This window comes from Setaria viridis, chromosome 6 (assembly GCF_005286985.2).
Source record: "Setaria viridis chromosome 6, Setaria_viridis_v4.0, whole genome shotgun sequence".
Taxonomy (NCBI): domain Eukaryota; kingdom Viridiplantae; phylum Streptophyta; class Magnoliopsida; order Poales; family Poaceae; genus Setaria; species Setaria viridis.
Genome location: NC_048268.2, coordinates 6134372 through 6157346, shown reverse-complemented (window position 1 = coordinate 6157346; position 22975 = coordinate 6134372). Strand labels below are relative to the sequence as shown.

General features: G+C 44.7%; 1 protein-coding gene across 1 annotated transcript; it reads left to right on the top strand.

The window, feature by feature from the left end:
* Positions 1-19709: 19709 nt before the first annotated feature.
* Positions 19710-21557, top strand: LOC117860074 (tryptophan decarboxylase 1). The gene has a single exon (XM_034743287.2). The coding sequence runs from the start codon at positions 19748-19750 to the stop codon at positions 21296-21298; it is 1551 nt and encodes a 516-aa protein (XP_034599178.1). The 5' UTR covers positions 19710-19747; the 3' UTR covers positions 21299-21557.
* Positions 21558-22975: the final 1418 nt, after the last annotated feature.

Genomic DNA, 22975 nt, shown 5'->3' with positions numbered 1-22975 from the left:
CCATAGACGAGGAACATATCTTTAGTCCTTCTCAAGTACTTAAGAATGTTTTTTCACCGCTGTCCAGTGACTCTCACCTGGATCAGATTGGTGTCTGCTTGTCATACTTAGCGCATATGAAACATCTGGGCGAGTACTTATCATTGCATACATGATAGATCCAATAGCCGAGGTATATGGCACTCTACTCATGCGATCCCGCTCATCAGCAGTCGAAGGACACTGAGTCTTGCTGAGATGTATGCCATGTGACATAGGCAAGAACCCTTTCTTTGCCTCTTCCATGCTGAACCGCTTCAACACTTTGTCAATGTAAGTATCTTGGCTTAAACCTATAAGCCTTCTCGATCTATCTCTATAGATCTTAATGCCCAGAATATATGCCGCTTCCCCTAAGTCCTTCATCGAAAAACTATTTTTCAGTGAAGTCTTTACGGACTCAAGCATAGGAATGTTATTTCCAATCAGTAATATGTCATCCACATATAAGATTAGAAATACTACAGAGCTCCCACTAACCTTCTTGTAAACACAAGACTCTTCTTCGTTCTTGGTGAAGTCAAACCCTTTGACCACTTCATCAAAATGAATGTTCCAACTCCTAGATGCTTGCTTCAATCCATAAATGGATCTCTGAAGCTTGCATACCTTTCCAGCATTTTTCGGATCGACAAAACCCTCGGGCTGTATCATATACACATCTTCAGCTAGGTTTCCATTCAGGAAAGCTGTCTTGACATCCATCTGCCATATCTTATAATCGAAATATGCAGCTATAGCTAGAATAATCCGAATGGACTTAAGCATCACTACGGGCGAGAAGGTCTCGTCGTAGTCAACTCCTCGAACTTGTCGAAAACCTTTTGCGACAAGTCGTGCTTTATAGATGTGAACATTTCCATCCATGTCCTTTTTCTTCTTATAGATCCACTTGCACTCTATGAGTTTAACACCATCAGGCGGGTCAACCAAGTTCCAAACTTGATTGTCTCCCATGGACTCTATTTCGGATTGCATGGCACTCTGCCATTTTTTGGAGTCTGGGTCCATCATTGCTTCTGCATATGTCGTAGGCTCATCATTGTCCAACAATAATATTTCCCGCATTTCGCGGAGCCTTGCCGACCTTCGTGGTTGTGGCGGTGCTTCTCTTGCCATGGGTATCTCAACTTGTTCTGCTATGTTAGCATCACTCATTGATTCTTGCCCGATCGGCTCATCTTGAACTTCTTCAAGATGCATGTCTTTCCACTCTTTTCTCCTTTGAGAAACTCTTTCTCTAGGAAAACCCCGTTCCGAGCGACAAACACTTTGCCTTCTGATCGGTTGTAGAAATAATATCCCAAAGTTTCCTTTGGATATCCCACGAAAATGCACTTATCCGACTTGGGTGTGATCTTGTCCGACTGAAGTCGCTTGACAAACACTTCACATCCCCAAATCTTTAGAAAAGACAAACTAGGAACCTTTCCAGTCCATATCTCATATGGTGTCTTAACTACGGATTTAGATAGTACCCTATTAAGTGTGAAAGCTGTTGTTTCTAGAGTGTATCCCCAAAATGACAACGGTAGGTCCGACTGGCTCATCATTGATCGAACCATGTCTAACAAAGTTCGATTACGTCGCTCGGACACACCGTTTCTCTGAGGTGTTCCAGGCGGCGTAAGTTGTGGAACAATTCCGCAACTCTTTAGATGATTGCTAAACTCGTGGCTCAAATACTTGCCTCCACGATCAGATCGTAAGGCCTTAATTTTCTTGCCACGCTGATTTTCAACTTCATTCTGAAATTCCTTGAACTTTTCAAAGGTTTCAGACTTGTGCCTCATCAAGTAGACATAGCCATATCTACTAAAATCATCAGTGAAAGTTATGAAGTATTGGAATCCTCCTCTAGCCGTCGTGCTCATTGGTCCGCATACATCACTATGTACGAGTTCCAATAAGTCTACTGCTCTCTCAGGAAATCCTGTGAAAGGCGTCTTGGTCATCTTGCCTAGCAAGCAAGCCTCACATGTCTCGTATGATTCAAAATCAAACGAAGTTAGAAGTCCATCAGAATGGAGCTTCTTCATGCGCTTTTCACTTATATGACCCAAACGACAATGCCATAAGTAGGTAGGACTCAAATCATTAGGCCGAGGCCTTTTAGCACTTACATTACAGACAGGTGAACCATCAAGATTTAAAACAAATAATCCATTCACAATGGGTGCAAAAGCCATAAACATATTATTCTTAGAGATCACACAACCATTGTTTTCACTCGCAAATGAATAACCATCCTTCATCAAGCATGAAGGAGACAAAATGTTTCGACTTAAACTAGGAACAAAATAACAATTATTCAACTCCATAATAAATCCTGACGGGAGGTGGAGTTGCATCGTCCCGACGGTCAACGCAGCAACTCTTGCATTATTGCCCACGCGGAAATCAACTTCTCCTCTTTCCACGCTTCTACTTCTTATGATTCCCTGCATCGAATTGCAAATATGAGCAACCGATCCGGTATCAAATACCCAAGAATTAATAATTGTATCAGCGAGAAATATGTTGTCTATAACATTAACAACAAGCGTACCTGAGGTAGAAGTACTCTTACTTCCGCCATTCTTCAAGGAAGCTAGGTACTGCTTGCAGTTTCTCTTCCAGTGACCAAGTTCATGACAGTACAAGCACTCTTTGTCTGGAGCAGGTCCAGGTCCAGCTTTAACCTTGGGCGGTGGGTTTGGCTTGGACGTTCCAGCCTTGCCCTTCTTCTTCCAAGAATTGCCCTTTTTCTTAAAGCTAGGCTTGTTCTGTATAGCCATCACATGGCTGGTACTAGTGCTTTTCTTGATGTCAGCCTCTGATGTTTTAAGCATGCCACACAGCTCATTCAGACCCTTCTCCGTCCCATGCATATGGTAGTTCGAGATGAAGTTCCCATAGCTAGGCGGAAGAGACGAAAGAATGAAATCAGTGGCCAACTCTTGGCCCAGTGGGAAGCCCAGCTTCTCCAACCGTTGAGTGTAACCAACCATCTTGATTACGTGTGGTCCTACTGCTGCGCGTTCTGCTAGCTTGCTCTCAACAAAGGCCTTAGACACATTGAACCTTTCAGTCCTGGCCTGTGTTTGGAACATGTCTCTAAGCGCCACGATCATATCGTGCGCCTCATGGTTTGTTTCGAACTGCATCTGCAGCTCGGGTTCCATGCAAGCAAGCATAAGGCAGCTTACTTCAAGGTTAGCATCACATGCTTTCTTGTAAGCATTCTTAGCAGCAGCGGGTGCATCATCAGCAGGTTCTTCTGGTAGTGGGTTGTCTAGAACATCTTCCTTTTTCTCAGCCCTGAGAACAATTCTCAGGTTACGGATCCAATCCGAGTAATTTGTTCCATTCAACTTGTCCTTCTCAAGGACCGAACGCAAAGCAAACGGTGTAGTGCTGCTAGGTGCCATTTAATCTACAACAAAGTAATGCAAAATACACTAAGACAAACGTATCCATGATAGAGCAAATCACATTAAACTATTTTAACAGAATCTACTCCCACTAAAATCAATATCCCTCTATTGAAACTTAGTGATTCAGGATCCACAACTAACAAGTCCACTAGTGAGCTTTAGCATCACCGCTAGCAAACAAGGTAGATCGGTAAGCAACTTTTGCTAATCATATCACATATGACTCCTGTTGTTGGGTGACATCTCTATGTCTCGGCGCCCAACCTTTATGCCCCAAGGTCCTTAACCGTTAAGATAACCTTGTTAAGCAAACCAACCCTTATGCGCGTAAGTGTCCGACACAAACCCGTCTAGTCAAGGAAAACTAGTGGCACCCTAATTTCATAGACCCACCACTAATTGTACAAGACATGGGACGGTGCAAGTTTTAGTTGGGAGGGCATACTAACTTAAACTTTGTGAGGGATCGTTCTACTTCTAACATCACAACATGCAGAAAGTAAAACATAAACAGAATAGCATTCACACAGTTGTGACACAGTATGGCCCGTTTTTCTTATGGTGATCTCCATCTCCATAGAAGCTGTTCACCATGGTGATCTCCATCTCCATGTTCCATGTGCGCCATCCTTCTGGTGATGAGTCCTCCAAGAACTTAGAACATGCTATTACACCTAATAGCTAGTAAAGAAGCTAGTAATGAAGATTACATAGTTGCTTGGATCATCACAGATTGGTATGCAGACCATTAAATACAATAAAGTGACAACACATATGGCTCCTGCCGTGTTGCCGTACGCGCGACACGCAGGTCACGAATGAGTTACACACATGCATCACATACACAAGGGGGCCATACTGATCACAACATACATACATACATCCTGCAAAACAGAGTTAGGCGCCCTAACGTTCCAAACTTGGGATGCCCGAAACTCCATCTTCCAAGCCGAATTTGGGAAATCTAATCTCGCCAAAAACGGCGAAGCGGTTGAATTTCATGTGTAACTTTTTCTGTAGATCAATTTTCATATAAAATTCGCCCCGATCCGAGATCGTACCGAAAAGTTACGGCTGATTTACCGAAGCATACGCATACGGCAAAAATCCCGACCCCGGCAGTAGATCTCATCTACCATTGCACATCTAATGCGCCTGGCGTATGACCCTGGATTTCGATTCGACCAATCATATTGATCTTCGCTCACTGCAACTGGATTTATGTGTATCACTTAACTCCGATGGCGGAAACCGACCGGTAGGAGTATGTCGTTACACTACCATTGCAGCAAGGGCACGAAAACAGGACATAGATCAAACGGAAAACTCGCATATCTCCATATGCACACATCCCGAATCCAAAACTAAGCAGCTACGGCTCTGATACCACTGATGGGATACGAGGTAGGCTACACTAGCGCAATTCAAAAATTCTACCGCGTATAACCAGGAAGAACTGCCGTATAAGGATCACGGGATTACCACTCGACGCACTACTGGTGCGGAAGATGTAGATATACGTCGATGCAGTGAAGACGATCACGTAGTCGTACGTATTGATCAACGTAGTCGTACGTAGTCGATCACGTCCAGCAGCTCCTCAGCAGCTCGTCCACGCGCAGCAAGATCGCCTCCGGTACCGCGGCTCGTCGTTGGCTCGTCGTGGCTCGTCGGCGGCTCGTCCAAGTGCTGCAGGCGCAACACCTCCAAGGTATCCACACGTGCAGGGAGGAAGCGTCGCAAGCCGGACTGCTAGATCCGCGAGTTGCAACAGGCGAGGGCGTGGGAGGCGCGGCAGGTGTGTTTCGCCAAAAGGTGTAAACCCTAGGGCGCCCCCACCCCTCTATTTATAGAGGTTCCTGACGGGCCTCTGGATCCAAGGCCCATTAGTACTTCTAAACCTAATCCAACTCGGATTTGATCCGAATTGGGCTTCCAGCCCCTTAAGTGTGTGACCCTATGGGTTCGGATACGTATAGACATGGCCCGAGTACACCTACTCAGCCCAATAGTCGGTAGCGGCCTCTAGCAAGACGTGCCAACTCCTATACGCACACGAAGATCATATCAGACGAACCATCACAACATAATATACATGCTATTCCCTTTGCCTCACGATATTTGGTCTAGCTTCAAGCCGACCGCTCTTTCTCGATCCTGTGATTCGGAATCCCTTTGTAGGTTAACTCTTAACCGTACGTAGCATGGCCATGCATTTTCGGATCCGATCACTCGAGGGGCCCAGAGATATCACTCTCAATCAGAGAGGGGCAAATCCCATCTTGATTGACCATGTCTCATAGCATGCTTCTTGACAAACCCGAAAGCTACCTTTATAACTACCCTGTTACGGCGTAGCGTTTGATAGCCCCTAAGTAGGTCAATCCACATCTAGAATACATGCGACAATCTCAGGTCTAAGGACAAAGCGTATATGTTGTTTAAAGAGAGAACTACTTCTCGTGTTTGGGTCAGTCCTAGCACATGTCTCCACATGTGTCCACATTATTAGTTCAACATCTCCATGTCCATGACTTGTGAAACATAGTCATCAAGTAATACATGTGCTAGTCTAATATTCATGTGTGTCCTCACATGAACTCCGACTAGGGACAACTTTAGAATAACCATACAAGTAAAGAGTTTCACATACAATTCACATAATTGCAAATCAATTCAAGTAGCCTTTAATGGATATTCAATGAACACAATATACAAATCATGGATACAATTGAAATATCACCATCTCTATGATTGCCTCTAGGGCATACCTCCAACATCGGCTTCTACGTTATATTGGGCCACATGTTTGGTTACAACTAAGGGCAACCTTTCTTTTTTCTTGCCGTTGCCCTCCTGAATTAGGCCCACATATTGATCCCCACACTGAGTTTTTCTTTTTGAAGTTTATTCATCCTACTAAGCATTCTAGTGAACATTCGGGTTAGAGCCCAAATAGATGCGATTTTGAATGGGAAATTCTATACATGTTTTGATATATTTTTAATTCTAGTATCTTTCACTTTGAAGATCCGTGCAGTACTGGTTAGATAGTAAACACCGTGGCGCAGAGAAAGCGGGCAGTAGCATAGCCTGTCCTTGTGTCGCAACCCACGTGGAGGTTCGTGGATTGGAAAGTAAATGAATTCTAAACTTCCAATAATCTTTTCTCTTAATCCATACATTCAATTTAAATTCCAGTTCAACCATGGTATTTTTTGTAATTAATGTTACAAATGAGACCCAATATGTTATTTTTTTATTTTAGTATTTCAACATCACTAATTTGACTTTTTCAATATGTCATTATTTCATATTTCAATATTTTTAAAACTATTAAATTAGCCTTTTCAAAGTGCTGAATTAGTTGTTTTTCCAAAATATTGAATCAGTGTGATAAAATGTTGAATATGGTATTAAAACTATTAGAGTGGAAGAAACAAAAGAAATATGAAAAACAAAAACAATAAAGAAACACCATTCATGCGTTGGCCGAGCCTCCTTTGCTATCCAGTTGGGCCGTTCGTGCTGGCCGGGCTTCAATGGGATGGTGCGAAGCATTCATGTCATTCTCTATTGCACGGAAGATGAAAAAAGCCCGGCCCACATACCTCTATGATCTTGCAAACACTCGAGTTTGAGATATCCTCTCGGTTTACTAATTCAGCAAAAAAAAAAACGCGCGGGTTTATTAATGGAAACTGTTGGCGCTAAAACTGGTCAACACACGAACGCACTCGAATGTGTAGCGTGCAGAGGGGCTCCTTGCAGCGCCTCTGCTAGATCAGTCAGGTATGATGGCCGGTCAGATCGGTTTCGCTGGATCTCCAGCGAAACTCCAACGAACGCTCGATCGGGAGGGATCCCGTCAGGTCAGGCGCATCTTGGGTTGCCCTAGGCTCGGCAGGCCAGCTAGGGCGTCTCCTCATACCATGGAGATGAGAGAAGAACAGCACATGAAGTTTGGAAAAGTAGGGTAACGAGGAAGAAAGGTAAAACGATAAAAGATAGATTGGTTTGTGATCAATTGGATACCTTTCAATCGGTCGTGGCCCTTTATATTTATAGGGAGGGGAGGTCTTGCCTCTGATGGAGTCGAAACACTAACAAATCTCGTGCAAAAATACAACTTCTACTCGGACTCTACAGATCCAAATCGGTCTGACCGGTGTGCGAGCCGGTCTAACCTGTCTCCTCGTTGGCAGATCTTCCCGAGGTTATAACTCTCTCATCCGAACTCCAAATCGGACGTTCTATATATGAATTTTGATCTACTCGATGAGAGCTATACAGTAGTTAAGTCCAATTTACATCTGGAGGACTTTGACTAAACTGATCTGGCCGGTTGGGAGACCAATTCAGAGACCTGATCGTCCAGATCTACCAATTTTAACCTCGAACATATGCTTCCTGTTTTATGCCAAAGCTTGCGTGCCAGAAAACATTCTCAATGTTCAAAATTTTCTAAAGATGATGATAAACAATACATCACCTATAGGACAGTCATCAAACTCTTTATGGATGCTAATGTAGCTAAAATAAAATCTACAATATGTATGAAACTACTATTTTGGTTTCTGAGTATCTCAGCATATCTAATAACTGAAATCTTGATGTGACCATGGCGGCCAATTATAGCTCCTTGGTGAATCATAAGCATAATATTGATAATTATAAAACAAAGACCAAGAATTATACCAAAACCATGGATTATAATTACATATACCTGAATACGCATTGCATTGCATATGCATCGACGAAATAAATGATGAAGACTAATGAGATGACGTTGATGCTTCTTTGCTCTCAGTGATGAAGAAATCTTCCTTTGATTGTATTCTAACCAATTGATTTGCTTTTGCTCGGCTATTTTCTGATATTTATGCAACAATTCAGCAAAGCTTGGCTTCTTCTTCATCACCTTGCTCTTTGGTGTGACATTTGCAGCTTGGATACCGGTTCTGATATTTATGCAGTAATTTCTAGCAAGACCGGTTAGACCAGTTTGGATACCGGTTACACCAGTTCCTTCAGAACCAGCTACTTTGAGGTCATCTTGCCCCCTAGTCGAACTTACATGTTGTTCAGCTATTTTGTTTGAAACATGTTCAACATCAGGGGCAATTTGATCAATAGAACTAGATGATGATTCTTCAATGTTCAGCTTTTCTATGTCTAGTGTCAAATCTGAATTTTTATTTAGTCTACCATCCCTTTTGACATGATAGACTTGTTTGATCACTTTGCGCTTATTTTTCTATATAGACCGATTCCTTTGACCAAAACGGTCATTATGTATAGGTGGCGGCTCATTAATTATCGGCTCCCTATAGGTAATGTAATTTGGACATAAATATCTAGGAAGAGACGATATATACGAATTATAAGACCATGGAGTACAAGAATAATGCATATTGAAATAAGCTTCCTATGGCACATGTAAAGGTGATCTGTACGATGGAAACAACATTGATGTTGGAAAATTGTTCCATTTCCAATTCTGATCACGACACTTCTATTTTGGAACAAATTTTGAATGCTTGGAATTTTTACACCGACTAGCATGTTTGATATCCCTTTGTTTTGAGGATTTAGCTGGAAACTTCTTATTTGACTTCAGCTTTTCCTTTTCATGCTTATGACGGCCTTTTGATTCAATAGTTTTCCAAACACCAATCTCAAGTTTCTTGGGTTTAACCATCGTTGGTTTTGATTTATTTTGCGAAACCCCAGAAGAAGCGGTTAGACCGGTTTGCAAACTGGTTAGACCGGCTGCAGCACAACTGGTACCTTTGCCTTTGTTTTGTTGTCCCCGGAGCATTGAAGTACTAGATATAGTCTCTGTGCTCTTGCTAGGGGATTTTGGGTCAACAACTTCGACTTGAGACTGCTGACTTGTTTTTTGACCAACAACATCAAAATGTTAGCAAATTTTTGCAAGGATCAATTATAGCATTAGCTAGCTTTTCAATAGCTGGCTTTTGACTTAGGTGAATTGAATCTAAACTATCCTCTTTATAAATCAGAGACTTGAGATAAAAATTCACAAAATTGGATAGAGCATCAGATAAAGTACCTGAGGATTGCATCTCTTGCAATATGTCGATGGTGGATGGTAGCTGCAACTCCTTTATCTTGATGATGCCTTGATCAGTTAGATGGTAACATGATAGAAGCAACTTTTCAGTAGCCAGATCAAATTCCCACCAATATTCCTTACGAAATTCTTTACATGACATCATGTTGCAAGGGTACGATGGATCAGCCATGACGGCCAGATTCTTCGATCCCCAGCGGAGTCGCCAGAATGTGCTGGCGCTAAAATCAGGCCAATACATGAACGCACTCGAACGTGCAGGCAGAGGGGCTCCTTGCAGCGCCTCTACAAAATCTGATCAAACCGGTTTCGCTGGATCTCCAGCAAAACTCCAGCAAAATCTGCATGAGAGAAGAACAACATATGGGGGTTGGAAAAGTAGGGTAACGAGGAACAAAGGTAAAACAATAAAAGATAGATTGGTTTTTGATCGATTGGATACCCTTTAATCGGTCGTGGCCCTTTATATTTATAGGGAGGGGAGGTCTTGCCCCTAATGAAGTTAAAACACTAACAAATCTCGTACAAAAATACAAGTCCTACTCGGACTCTACAGACCCAAACTGGTCTGACCATTTGCGAACCGGTCTGACCTGTCTCCTTGGGGGCAGATCTTCCCAAGGTCATAACTCTCTCATCCAAACTCCAAATCGGACGTTCTACATAAGAATTTTGATCTACTCAACAAGAGATACACAATGGTGAAGTTCAATTTACATTTGGAGTATTTTGACCAAACCAGTCTGGCCGGTTGGGAGACCTGATTGTCTAGATCTGCCAATTTTAACCTTGAACAGAAACATCACTATCATGTAGGTACCATAGTGTGTATGGAACCGTATGTTCATTTGATTTTTTTCCAACTCGGAATATTAGGACGTATCCCTCTGCACCATATTATAAGTCATTTTGACTTTTTTAGATTCATAGAGTTTACTATGAATTTAGATATACCTTATACCTAGATGCATTATAATACCTATGCATCTAAAAAAGTCAAAACGACCTATAATTTTGAACGAAGGGAGTGATAGAATATAGGATGTAATAGAATGACTAGTGAAGCATACTGCCGGTAATAAAATCCATGAGCAAATATCACTACTAGAGAACTAACTTTTGATCCCCCCTCTTTAGTCCCGGTTTAATTTAGGCCCAGAAGAAAATGGGGTGCACCACGGTAGGCTAGAATTTACTCTCGGTTGGTATTTGCAATCGGGACTAAAGGGGACCTTTTAGTTCCTATTCAAAAATCAGCCACTCGTGGGGATCCTTTAGTCCCGGTTGAAAAATTCAGGCACACGTGGGGGACCCTTTTAGTCCCGGTTGGTATTACCACCCGGGATTAAAGCAACTAGGATAAAAGGGGGTCCTTTAGTCCCTGTTGGAAACTCCAACCGGGATAAAAGAGTCCCCACGGGTAAAAATGGCAATGGGTAAAACCCGCGCGGATATACAAACCACAAACCTGCACCCGCGACAATATATCCGCGCCCGCGCCCGCGCCCGCCACCCACCACGGGCAGCACTTGTTGGAGGTATGCCCTAGAGGCAATCATAGAGATGATGATATTCCATTTGTATCCATGATTTATATATTGTGTTCATTGAATATCCATTAAAGGCTACTTGAATTGATTTGCAATTATGTGAATTGTATGTGAAACTTTTTACTTGTATGGTTATTCTAAAGTTGTCCCTAGTCGGAGTTCATGTGAGGACACACATGAATATTAGACTAGCACATGTATTAGTTGATGACTATGTTTCACAAGTCATTGACATGGAGATGTTGAACTAATAATGTGGACACATGTGGAGACATGTGCTAGGACTGACCCAAACACGAGAAGTAGTTCTCTCTTTAAACAACATATACGCTTTGTCCTTAGACCTGAGATTGTCGCATGTATTCTAGATGTGGATCGACCTACTTAGGGGCTATCAAACGCTACGCCGTAACAGGGTAGTTATAAAGGTAGCTTTCGGGTTTGTCAAGAAGTATGCTATGAGACATGGTCAATCAAGATGGGATTTGCCCCTCTCTGATTGAGAGTGATATCTCTGGGCCCCTCGAGTGATCGGATCCGAAAATGCATGGCCATGCTACGTACGGTTAAGAGTTAACCTACAAAGGGATTCCGAATCACATGATCGAGAAAGAGCGGTCGGCTTGAAGCTAGACCAAATATCGTGAGGCAAAGGGAATAGCATGTATATTATGTTGTGATGGTTCGTCTGATATGATCTTCGTGTGCGTATAGGAGTTGGCACGTCTTGCTAGAGGCCGCTACCGACTATTGGGCCGAGTAAGAGTACTCGGGCCATGTCTATACGTATCCGAACCCATAGGGTCACACACTTAAGGGGCTGGAAGCCCAATTCGGATCTGATCCGAGTTGGATTAGGTTTAGGAGTGCTAATGGGCCTCGGATCCAGAGGCCCATCAGGAACCTCTATAAATAGAGGGGTGGGGGCGCCCTAGGGTTCACACCTTTTGGCGAAACACACCTGCCGCGCCTCCCACGCCCTCGCCTGTTGCAACTCGCGGATCTAGCAATCCGGCTTGCGACGCTTCCTTCCTGCACGTGTGGATACCTTGGAGGTGTTGCGCCTGCAGCACTTGGACGAGCCATCGACGAGCCGCCGACGAGCCACGACGAGCCGCGGTACCGGAGGCGATCTTGCTGTGCACGTGGACGAGCTGCTGAGGAGCCGCTGGACGTGATCGACTACGTACGACTACGTGATCGTCTTCACTGCATCGACGCATATCTACATCTTCCGCACCAGTAGTGCGTCGAGTGGTAATCCCGTGATCCTTATACGGCAGTTCTTCCTAGTTATACGCGGTAGAAATTTTGATTTGCGCTAGTGTAGCCTACCTCGTATCCCTACAGCACTATGCGCCCGCGCCCGCTATCCGCGGGCATATTTTACCCGCGGGCATGCCCGCATACCCGCCAGAAGTATAAATGGATGACATTTAACATATAAATAGATCACAATGTTCATAATCTCAATTCATCACAATCACAAATCACACAGCACAGTTCAATAGTTCACCAATCACCACGGTCCACACATTCAACAATACAGTACAGACTACAGGCCTACCATACAACTAATACAAGTACACATTGTTCAACTGCAAAGTCTTCCAAGTGATGCAAATAAACAAGACATGGAGTCATGGACAGGTAATTAGTCGGAATCTGCTCTAGTGATGCAAGATTCATCTTTCAGATCTTCTTCATTATCTTCAAGGCATGACCAAAAGCTATTGAACCTTCCATCACCCTCATCTACATCCAAGTTCAAACATTAGTAGCTGCAGTATACAATCCATGTATTAATGAAAAGAATTCATTGTAAATGCACATTTTTATACCTTTGAGGTTGTGACGAAGCCAACTTTGGCTGCACATCAAAGCTTCCAACATTTTAGGAGTAAGACGACTGCGATGCTCACTTAAAACCCTTCCACTAGTACTGAAAGCCGATTCAGAAGCTACTGTGGTGATTGGAATAGCCAAAATGTCACGAGCAATTAGCCTCAAAGTAGGATAACGAGCTCCCTCCAACTTCCACCAGCCTAGGATATCAAAATAATTATTCTCATCATGAGGAAGAGTTTCCTCTTCTAAGTAGCGATCAAGCTCATTCTTACTTCCAACAAAGCTTGTAGTCCTCTTATTTGCAGTAAGGGTTTTAAATATGGACAACACAGCAGCTGCACTAACTGTAGAAGGGGCACCAGCAGAGGATGTAGCCACATTGTCTTGGTCTGTCACATGATAATGTTTCATTAAACTAGTAAGCAATTCCTGAGCCTCTATAACATATTTTCCAGCAGCCTCTTCTCCAAAAAGAGCAATATAGCAAGCATGTAACATTGTCATCTTAAGATGTGGATCAAGAATAACAACAACAGCCATAAGACCATGGATGTCAGCCCAATACTTATCATACTTTTCTATCATGGCAACAAACATGTTCCTAATAGTTTCATCTTCATCATGACCCCAAGAGTTGAGTTTAAGTTTAATCTCATATACTTTAGGGAAGAACAGGTTAGCTGTAACATATTTTGTCCCAGAAAATAACTCAGTAAGCTCATAGAATATCCCTAATTTCTCACAAACATTAGTAGCAAATGTCCAATCATCTACTGCTGGACAATCATAGTTCCTATCGAGCTCACCCAAACGTTCAAAAACCTTCCTATAAGGTATAGCAATGCTAAGCAGTAGGTTGAGTTCCATCTAGTTTTGCAATCTAAATGCAACTTCTTGTCCAATTCAACATTTTCATCTAGAGCAGTTTTCTCAAACTTTTCGTACCTTTTTGGAGTAGCAATCCAATAAGCAACACTTTCTTGGATGTGCGCAACTGTAGTTCCAATTACTGCCATGCCATCTTTCACAATGAGGTTGAGAATATGTGCACAGCACCGCATGTGCAGCCATTTTCCTTTCAATAGCATATTAGCCGCCCCAAGCCTTGTGTCCAGAGTCACAGTTGATACCCTCCGATCAAGATCCCAACTCTGTAGGCATTTATGCAATGCATCATAAATAACCTCTCCTGTATGGGGGCATGGCACATACATAAACCTACATCAAACAATGCAATAATTCAGCTAAACAGTTCATAAAATGTCCTGGACAGCAAGCAATAATTTAGCTGGACATAATGAACATAATTCTACAATCTGGACAGCAAGCAGAATTAAGATATTCACCTCAATATGCAGCTTCTAAGCGTCCATGAGTCATCAATAAAATGTCCAGTCACTGCCATATAGCCTCTCTTTTGATTTTCAGCTGTCCAAAGGTCAGTTGTGATAGCAACACGACAATTTGTCCTTTGCAAGAATATCCTAGCTTTCCTTTTCTCTCCCTCATAGAAACTCACGATGTCCCTTCTAATAGTGTTTCTAGTTGCCATTTTGAACAAAGGTTGTAATGCACTAACAAATTTACGAAAACCATAGTGATCAACAATGGACAATGGGTACTCATGTAGTATAATCATGGAATAAAGAGCTTCTCTAGCTACATCTTGATCAAACACATAGCTTTCTACAGCTACTGCCCCCTTTTCAGTGGTTGCAAACCTCAAATTAGTTTGAACTTTTGTTCCTGCCTTATTTTTATTGTAGGCACAAGTTTTCAAATGAGTTTTCAAGTGAGTTGTACCATTTCTTGATGTGGCTGAAAGCTTCTTGTTGCAGTGGTTGCACTTGTCCTTCCAAACTCCATCAACACGCACTTTTTCAAAGTCAATCCAGACTACAGAGGTGAGCTTTCTCTTTGAAGGCCGCCCACCATCATCCGAGTCCTCCCCCTCTGATACATTCACAACATCCACAACTTTGTCCTCCTCAGTACCAACTGCAGCAGTTGCATGGGAGGTTTGCACTTGGGAGCTACCAGGGGTCGACATTGTAGCTGCACATCATAGTAGGTATTAAATTATCACTTGATTTGTTACTCCAATAGACTAGGTAGTAGCAATTCATACAAACATGATGATTTATCAAACTTCTCTCATAAAAACATGATGATTTATCAAACAATTCGAAAGCAATTCATTCATTTTATCTATTGAACACCACTGAAAAAAATCACCAAAAAAACTAGTTCATGGATCTATCATTCTACTGAATAGAGATTGAAGAAAAAGAGAGAGGAAAGTGACTGACCTGGCCACCTGGGGGGCTGGGGGCGGTGAGCCGGCGACGGGGGGAGCGAGGGCGCCGCCGCACCGAGTAGGGCGGGCGGCGGCCGGGACCCGGGAGGGCGGGCGGCGGCCGGGACTCGGAGGGCGGGCGGCGGCCGGGCGAGCGGCGGCCGGGACTCGGGAGGGCGGGCGGCGGTCGGAACTCGGGAGGGCGGCCTGCTCCTGGCGCCTGCGCCGTCGCGCCTGCAGGCGGCCGGCGGCGAGCCTGCGGCCGGCGGTGAGCGGGATAGCAGGAGCAGGAGGCCGGTCGGGGCCTCGGGGGATTGGGGATTTGGATCTTGGAGTTTGGACTGGGGCGGGTGGGCGGCTATGCGGCTGTGAATGTGGGGTCAGGAGGTGAGGAGGTCAGGAGGATAAGGATCAAGGAACCCTAGCAGCGGTCAGGCCCACATGTCATGCGGATTTGCGGGTATGCGGGCACGGGTAGTGTATTTTCATACCCGCAAATTTTTTACCCGCGGGTATAAAATAAAACCCGCACCCGTGCCCGTGGGTACAAAATGGTACCCGTATCCTCACCCTAACGGGTTTTTACCCGTGGGCACGCGGGTAATCTGTGCCCGTTGCCATCTTGACCCACGGGTCCTAAAAAAAGAATAAAGCTCTCGGACCCTTTTTATCCCGGTTGGTGTTTCCAACCGGGATAAAAAGGATCCCCATGTGTGGCTTGGAAAAGGACTAAATCCCTATAACCTTTTTATCCCAGTTGGTATTACCAACCGGGATTAAATGAGGTCTTTAATCCTGGTTGGTGTTACCAACTCAAATTAAAGGGTCCTCCATGAGTTAATACAAAAGGATAGCATCCCCTATATAAACAGATGTGGTGTGTAGGTAGGATGGCAAGAAAGCTACATGCGAGGCTTGAGGTCATGTGTTCACATCCCACAGACCGCGCACGCGCATATTTCACGTGAAAAATCGCGTGACTTGTGCCTTGCAACGTGCACGCGTGGGGGCCCTCCCAGGGATCCCGGTTGGTAATACCAACCAGGACTAAAAGGAGGTCTTATATCCCGGTTGAGGGATCCGTGATAAAAGACCCCCCCCCTTATCTCGACGGATTAATCCCGGATGTATTTTCGGGAGATATGCACCCTACGAATCCGTGATAAAAGACCCCATTTATCTCGACGGATTAATCCCGGATGTATTTTCAGGAGATATGCACCCTACGAACCGGTACTAATACCGAGTTCTCTAGTAGTGTATTTCAACTCGGTTTGATGCGTGCACCAGTGATGGTCTGATGGATTAGATCAAGAATTTCAATTTGCTCACGGTAAAACAATATTCCCTCCATCCCCAATTACTATTCGTTTTATTTTTTCTAAGTGCATAACATTTGCTATTCATCTAAATATGTTTATATAAATATGTTTATATGTCTAGATGCATAGCATAAAAAAGCTAAAACGATAGATGCATAAGAAAAATCATAATAAATAGTAATTTGGGATCGGAGGGAGTAGTTACTAGCATACAATTCCTGATACATGACACAGTTCGTGGAATCCTTGTTTAGATCTCATGCACAACAACGTAACGATGAAAATGTTTGGCGACGACGTTGAAACGGCCGGGCCACTGTCAATTCATCTCTGTGTCATCTCGTGTTCAAAGTTAAAAAGCTGGAGGAGCACGTACACTGCTGGTAGTTAAGTATCACTTGATTGTAAAGCCTCAAGACGACTTGACCTTGAATAATGCATGCACGCGTGCAAGGACCGGGTTATATGACCACGTGGAAAATTACACATACGAGACCAACGTGAATATAATGTGACCGGGCCAGCAAGTCAAACACTAAACTACACATACTTTTCGTTCACTTCTCAAAATGTTAGGCAGCTTTTGTTGTACTTTTTGTAACGGTGAGTAAGCTAGAAATCTAGAATTGCACGTATCCATCACTTTCACTTTGGGATGGGCGAATCGTAAACCTGAAGTTTTCCGCCAACTAAGTTTCAAAAAGGGAGTTTTCCGCCAACCTTGCATTAGCAACGGCAATGTTCTGGTCTTCTTCGTAACTAAGGGGGTGTTTGGATACCAAGTGTTAAAAGTTTAGCAGTATTACATTGGATGTTTGAATGCTAATTAGAATGACTAAACATAAGCTAATTATAAAACTAGTCGCATAACCCTATGCTAATTCGTGAGATGAATCTATTAAGCCTAATTAATCTATCATTAGCAAATGGTTACTATAGCATCACATTGTCAAAATATGGACTAATTAGGCCTAATAGATTAATAATAAGGATTCACCGGTTCCTCTTCATTTCTAGTTCATTTTGCTACTTGGGAATCAAAACAGCCCTCGCTACAGTAACTTTGGGGAGGAACAGGAGCGAGTTGGAGTTGTGCTAAAGAGGCACTAATTGTGGACGCAGTGTATGGAAATTGAACCCACAACCTCAAGTCTTGTTCGTAGCTTCCTTACCATCTCACCTACATAGCACATCTGATTGAGTAGGGGATGCAATCGTTTTGTAGTAACTCGTGGGGAACCCTTTAATCCGGGTTTATAACACCAACTGGGACTCAAGGTGTCTCCACGGACGAGCTTTTTATTGAGGCTCACCTTTAGTCTCGGTTGGTGTTACCAACCGGGACTAAAACCTCTTTAGTTTCGGGTTAAAAACAACCGAGATTTTTGTTAAGGATGGAATGTCTTTTTTTACTTAGTGGTGAATATAAAAAAAACTATGAACGGAAGACAAGGCACAGAATAATACAGTTGGCAGTTGGCACCCTCGACGAGAGGCGAAGCGGCTGAACTAATTGTGCAGTGATTATTACTGATGTGGAAGGCGCTGACGACGGTCCGAGCCTACAACACTGTTGCGATGATCATCCAACTCAAACATAAACCGACATCCTGGCTAGCACGGCAAAATGTATAGCATGGCTGCTAAACAAAATGGTTACTACTAGTAGCTGCGCTTAAGTCCATGCGTATTAATGGGAGAGAATGCGACAAGCAATGACAACACGCTCTACGTGGTATATGTGGGTGTGTACACTTGTCTTGTCAAGTGTCAACGTGTTGCATTTCCTCGAGTCGAGTTGTCATGTGTCACCGTCATTCTTTCCCTCATCGTCTTATCTTTACTAATTCAAGCTACTATAACATGTGCTAGATTAATAACATTTGTAGATAGTACCAAGTCTGCTTAAAGCAGATGATGTTTATGACTAATAACATAAATCTAAAAAAACGCAATTTGCTTACGCCAGAACATGTACTGCTAGGGTGGAGATGCAACGTAACACCAAAAACTAACTTGGCCGTCGTATCGCTTGTAATCGGACCGTTTTTCGTATTGCTTATATAATGTATAATATAATGAATTAATGATACACGATCTCCTCTTTTGTGAAGAAGAAAAAGAGATATACAAGTGGACCGACCGATCCAACAAAAAACCAACCATTTTCCATCATATGGCTCCGTTTGGTCGGACTAAAAATTAATCCAATATTTCCACGCTAATTAGGACATATGAACATGATCAAATTGCAGAACTATAACTAATTAGCTCATATAAACATGAGCTAATTGCAAAACTAATTGTATAAATCACAGCAGCTAATGGATGAGTAGAATCCATTGATCCTAATCAGTCCATGATTAGCTCATATTGTGCTACAGTAAACATGGACTAATCATGGTCTAATTTGGATTAATGGGTTTTACTCGTTAATTAGCTGTAACTTATGCAATTAGTTTTTCAATTAGCTTATATTTAGTTATCGAAACATTGAACTAATTTTCAGTTAGGCTCAAAAGGGTATATATCTTTTTAATTTTCCTATTACTCCTGCCATCGAACAACCAACCCTAGATGTTCGAATAGCAATTATGCCACCCCGAACATTCTACGGATCGACCCACTTGCATCCCTACACGAGCAATGACATTCCAGCGAGCGATCCCACTTGCATCCCTACACGAGCAATGCCATTCCAGCGAGCCAAATCAGAATGAGACACATCTGATCGCAATTGGCTAGCGTCCGAACGTCTCATGAGAATTTTCCCATCGGACATTCTGTTGCAATATCGAAACAAAACATCTGCAATATTGAAAATCTATAGTTGCAACATTGAAAAATATACGAAAAAAATAACTACGTCGTTCGACTCCAGGATAGAAAATTCCCGTCGTAACATGAATGCTATATCTCATGCAAAAGTCACTGTGAAATATGCGGAAACAATAGTTACAACACGGATATTAACTATTGAAACATACGCGTCCGATTTTTTTAACAGTCTTAGCATTACTGGATCGCAGGCACTTGCCACCTGCCAACCACCACCATCTTGAAGCCAAGTCTCCTCGGTCTTCTTGTCTCCATCAGAAAGAAAAAACACTTGAAGCCTCACTCACTATATAGCACACGTTCATGCAAGGCCCTAGAGAGCCATTGACAGCAAGTGAGCTATGGGGAGCTTGGACACGAACCCCACAGGCTTGCAGTTGCCGGACGGCGCGATCGACGACGCCGACGCTGACGTGTTCCGGCCGCTCGACTCCGACGACGTGCGCTCGGACCTCCACAAGGCCGTCGACTTCGTCGCTGACTACCTCCAGTCCGTCGAGTCCCTCCCTGTCCTCCCGGACGTCGAGCCGGGGTACCTGCGGCGGCTGCTCAACCCAACGCCGCCGGCGTCCTCGGCGCCGTTCGACGTCGCGATGAAGGAGCTCCGCGCCGCGGTGGTTCCCGGCACGACGCACTGGGCCAGCCCCAACTTTTTCGCCTTCTTCCCGGCGACCAACAGCGCGGCCGCCATCGCCGGGGAGCTCGTCGCCTCCGCCATGAACACCGTGGGGTTCACCTGGCAGGCCGCGCCGGCCGCCACGGAGCTCGAGGACCTCGCGCTCGACTGGCTCGCGCAGCTACTCCGCCTGCCGCCGGCCTTCGTGACCTGCGGCGGCGGTACCGGCGGCGGCGGCGTCATCCTCGGGACGACGAGCGAGGCGATGCTGGTCACGCTCGTCGCGGCGCGCGACGCCGCCCTGCGACGGACCGGGCGCGGCGGCGTGTCCGGCCTGCCGCGTCTCGTCGCGTACGCCACGGACCAAACGCACTCCACCTTCTTCAAGGTGTGCCGCCTTGCCGGCCTCGACCCGGCCAACGTCCGGACCATCCCGACCGGCACAGAGACGGAGTACGCGCTCGACGTGGCGGAGCTCTGCCGCCGCATGCAGGCCGACGTGGACGCCGGCCTCGTCCCGACCTACGTGTGCGCCACGGTCGGCGCCACGTCGACGAACGCTGTCGATCCCATCGCCGACACGGCCGACGTGGCACGACACTTCGGCGCGTGGGTCCACGTCGACGCCGCGTACGCTGGCAGCGCGTGCATCTGCCCGGAGTTCCGGCACCACCTCGACGGCGTGGAGCGCGTCGATTCCATCAGCATGAGTCCGCACAAGTGGCTGCTGACGTGCCTCGACTGCACCTGCCTGTGGGTCCGCAACACGCGCCGGCTCACCGACTCGCTGGAGACCAACCCGGAGTACCTCAGGAACGACGCCAGCGACTCCGGCGCCGTCACCGACGTCAAGGACATGCAGGTCGGCGTCGGCCACCGCTTCCGGGGGCTCAAGCTCTGGATGGTCATGCGCACCTACGGCGCCGCCAAGCTCCAGCAGCACATCCGCAGCGACGTTGCCATGGCCAAGATGTTCGAGGACAGTGTCCGGGCCGATGACCGGTTCGAGGTCGTCGTGCTGAGGAACTTTGCCCTAGTCTGCTTCAGGATCAGAGCACGCGGCGCCATGACGGAGGAGGACGCCGACGAGGCTAGCCGGGAGCTCATGGCGCGGCTGAACAGGACGGGGAACGTGTTCTTGGCGCATACGGTGGTCGGCGGCAGGTTCGTTCTGCGGTTCGCGGTGGGGTCGACGCTGCAGGAGGAGAGGCACGTGCGAGGTGCGTGGGAGCTCATCGAGAAGACGGCCGGTGAGATATTGCACGGACGAGCATAGAGTACGCAAAACATTTGTATTGGGGTGTTTGATTCGTTGTTGTTTGGGTCAGAAATTGGTGGATGACGAATAAGGCCGTACGTCGTGTCTCTGTTGAAGGACGACACTACTACAGAGCCTTGGTGTAGGCAGAGTTTATAAAAATGTGTTGAATCGCTTAAGCATGTGTGCAGCGAGGTGAATTTTGCAACGGAACAGAGTAATAGTGTGGTCATTTGTAACAAAATGACTTTATAAGGAATTTGTTTATTTTAAGTAACCTATCAGTTTTTTTTAAAAAAAATTCTATCGTTAATTGTCTTTGTCACTCAAGACTAAGAATGCTTTTAGTTTCAGACCCTTGCAAAATATGAAGTTCGTAGACTAAAAGTATATAGTTTGAATATCTATGTTTATTGAAAGAGAATAAAATTGATCATACAAACACCCCCAATTTGCTCTTAGCATTAAAAAAAAACTGTTGTTGCTAATGGGTAGGTTGGGCGACAGGTGTCATTACGAAAAGGACTATACAAAGACTACCAAACATCCTTGCGAAGACTCCCGCTTCTCCCATGAGAATGGGAAGGGAAGCTTCGTTCAGCGGACTAGCTGAATGAGCTTTTATCTCCTCCTTCCCTCTAGTCCCACAATAGACTTCAGGCGTTTGGCGATTTTTGTCATCTCGGCCTGAGATCGCTGTCTGGTTGGTAAGTTGCCTGCTCCAAACAAGCCTTAAATGCAAGAAAGGCTTGCAAAACTATAGTTGAATAATGAGGGAGCGGACAGCACTATATGTAGATAGATACAATTCTCTAGCTATTCCACGGGTACTTCTGTATAAATTAAAGCATAAAGCATAAGCATAAAGCTTTTTCAGGCACTTGCATAAAAGGCTGAGCACATGGAAACACACGTCCTTGTAAGGAATTGATGCTCATAAACTAAGAGAGGGAGGGAGTGAATTAAGCAATCTAAAACTTTAACCTATAGTTTTCACTACCAATTCACAAAACATAAACTAGATCATGCTATCAAGATGTGCAACTATAGTTGATCTAGTGTGAAATCCTCATCCCAAAATAAGTTTTGCAACCTAGAGCCAATTCTAGCAAGATAGTACACTAAGGAAGTAAAGGCACACAAGCTGCAAATATGAAATGCAGAAACATAAGAGATGGGGACGAGGGGAAGCAAACTCTTGACACAAGGATTTATCCCATGGTATCGATAGGCACTAAGCCACCACTAGTCCATGTTGTTAAAGCACTCACAAAGAGTATTGGTTCCCGATCACCAAGTCTCTTCTGGGACACCCCTTGACTTGCCATAAAGGCTCGACCACTAAGGCTCACGCTAAGTTCCCTTGCCACATTGATGCTGCCTTCACTAAAGAGCTTCTCCACAAAGGAAGGGAGTCTCCACGTCCCCCGCACACGGTCGTCGACGCTGCTCCACACCAAGTCGGAGGGTTGAAGACTTGCTAGCGAGCCACCAAGGCTCCAAGATATCGGCACACCTTGTACAGCTGTGGTTCACTCTATGAACCAATCACAAGGTAGGCACACCTTGCACTCTCTCTTCTCTAGACCTATCATAGCACTAATCACTCTTCTAAGTTTGTGCTAAGTGTTTGATAAATCACTTAGGCACTTTTGGTAGCTTGAATGTGTTCTTGATGAGTCTTGATCTCCAACG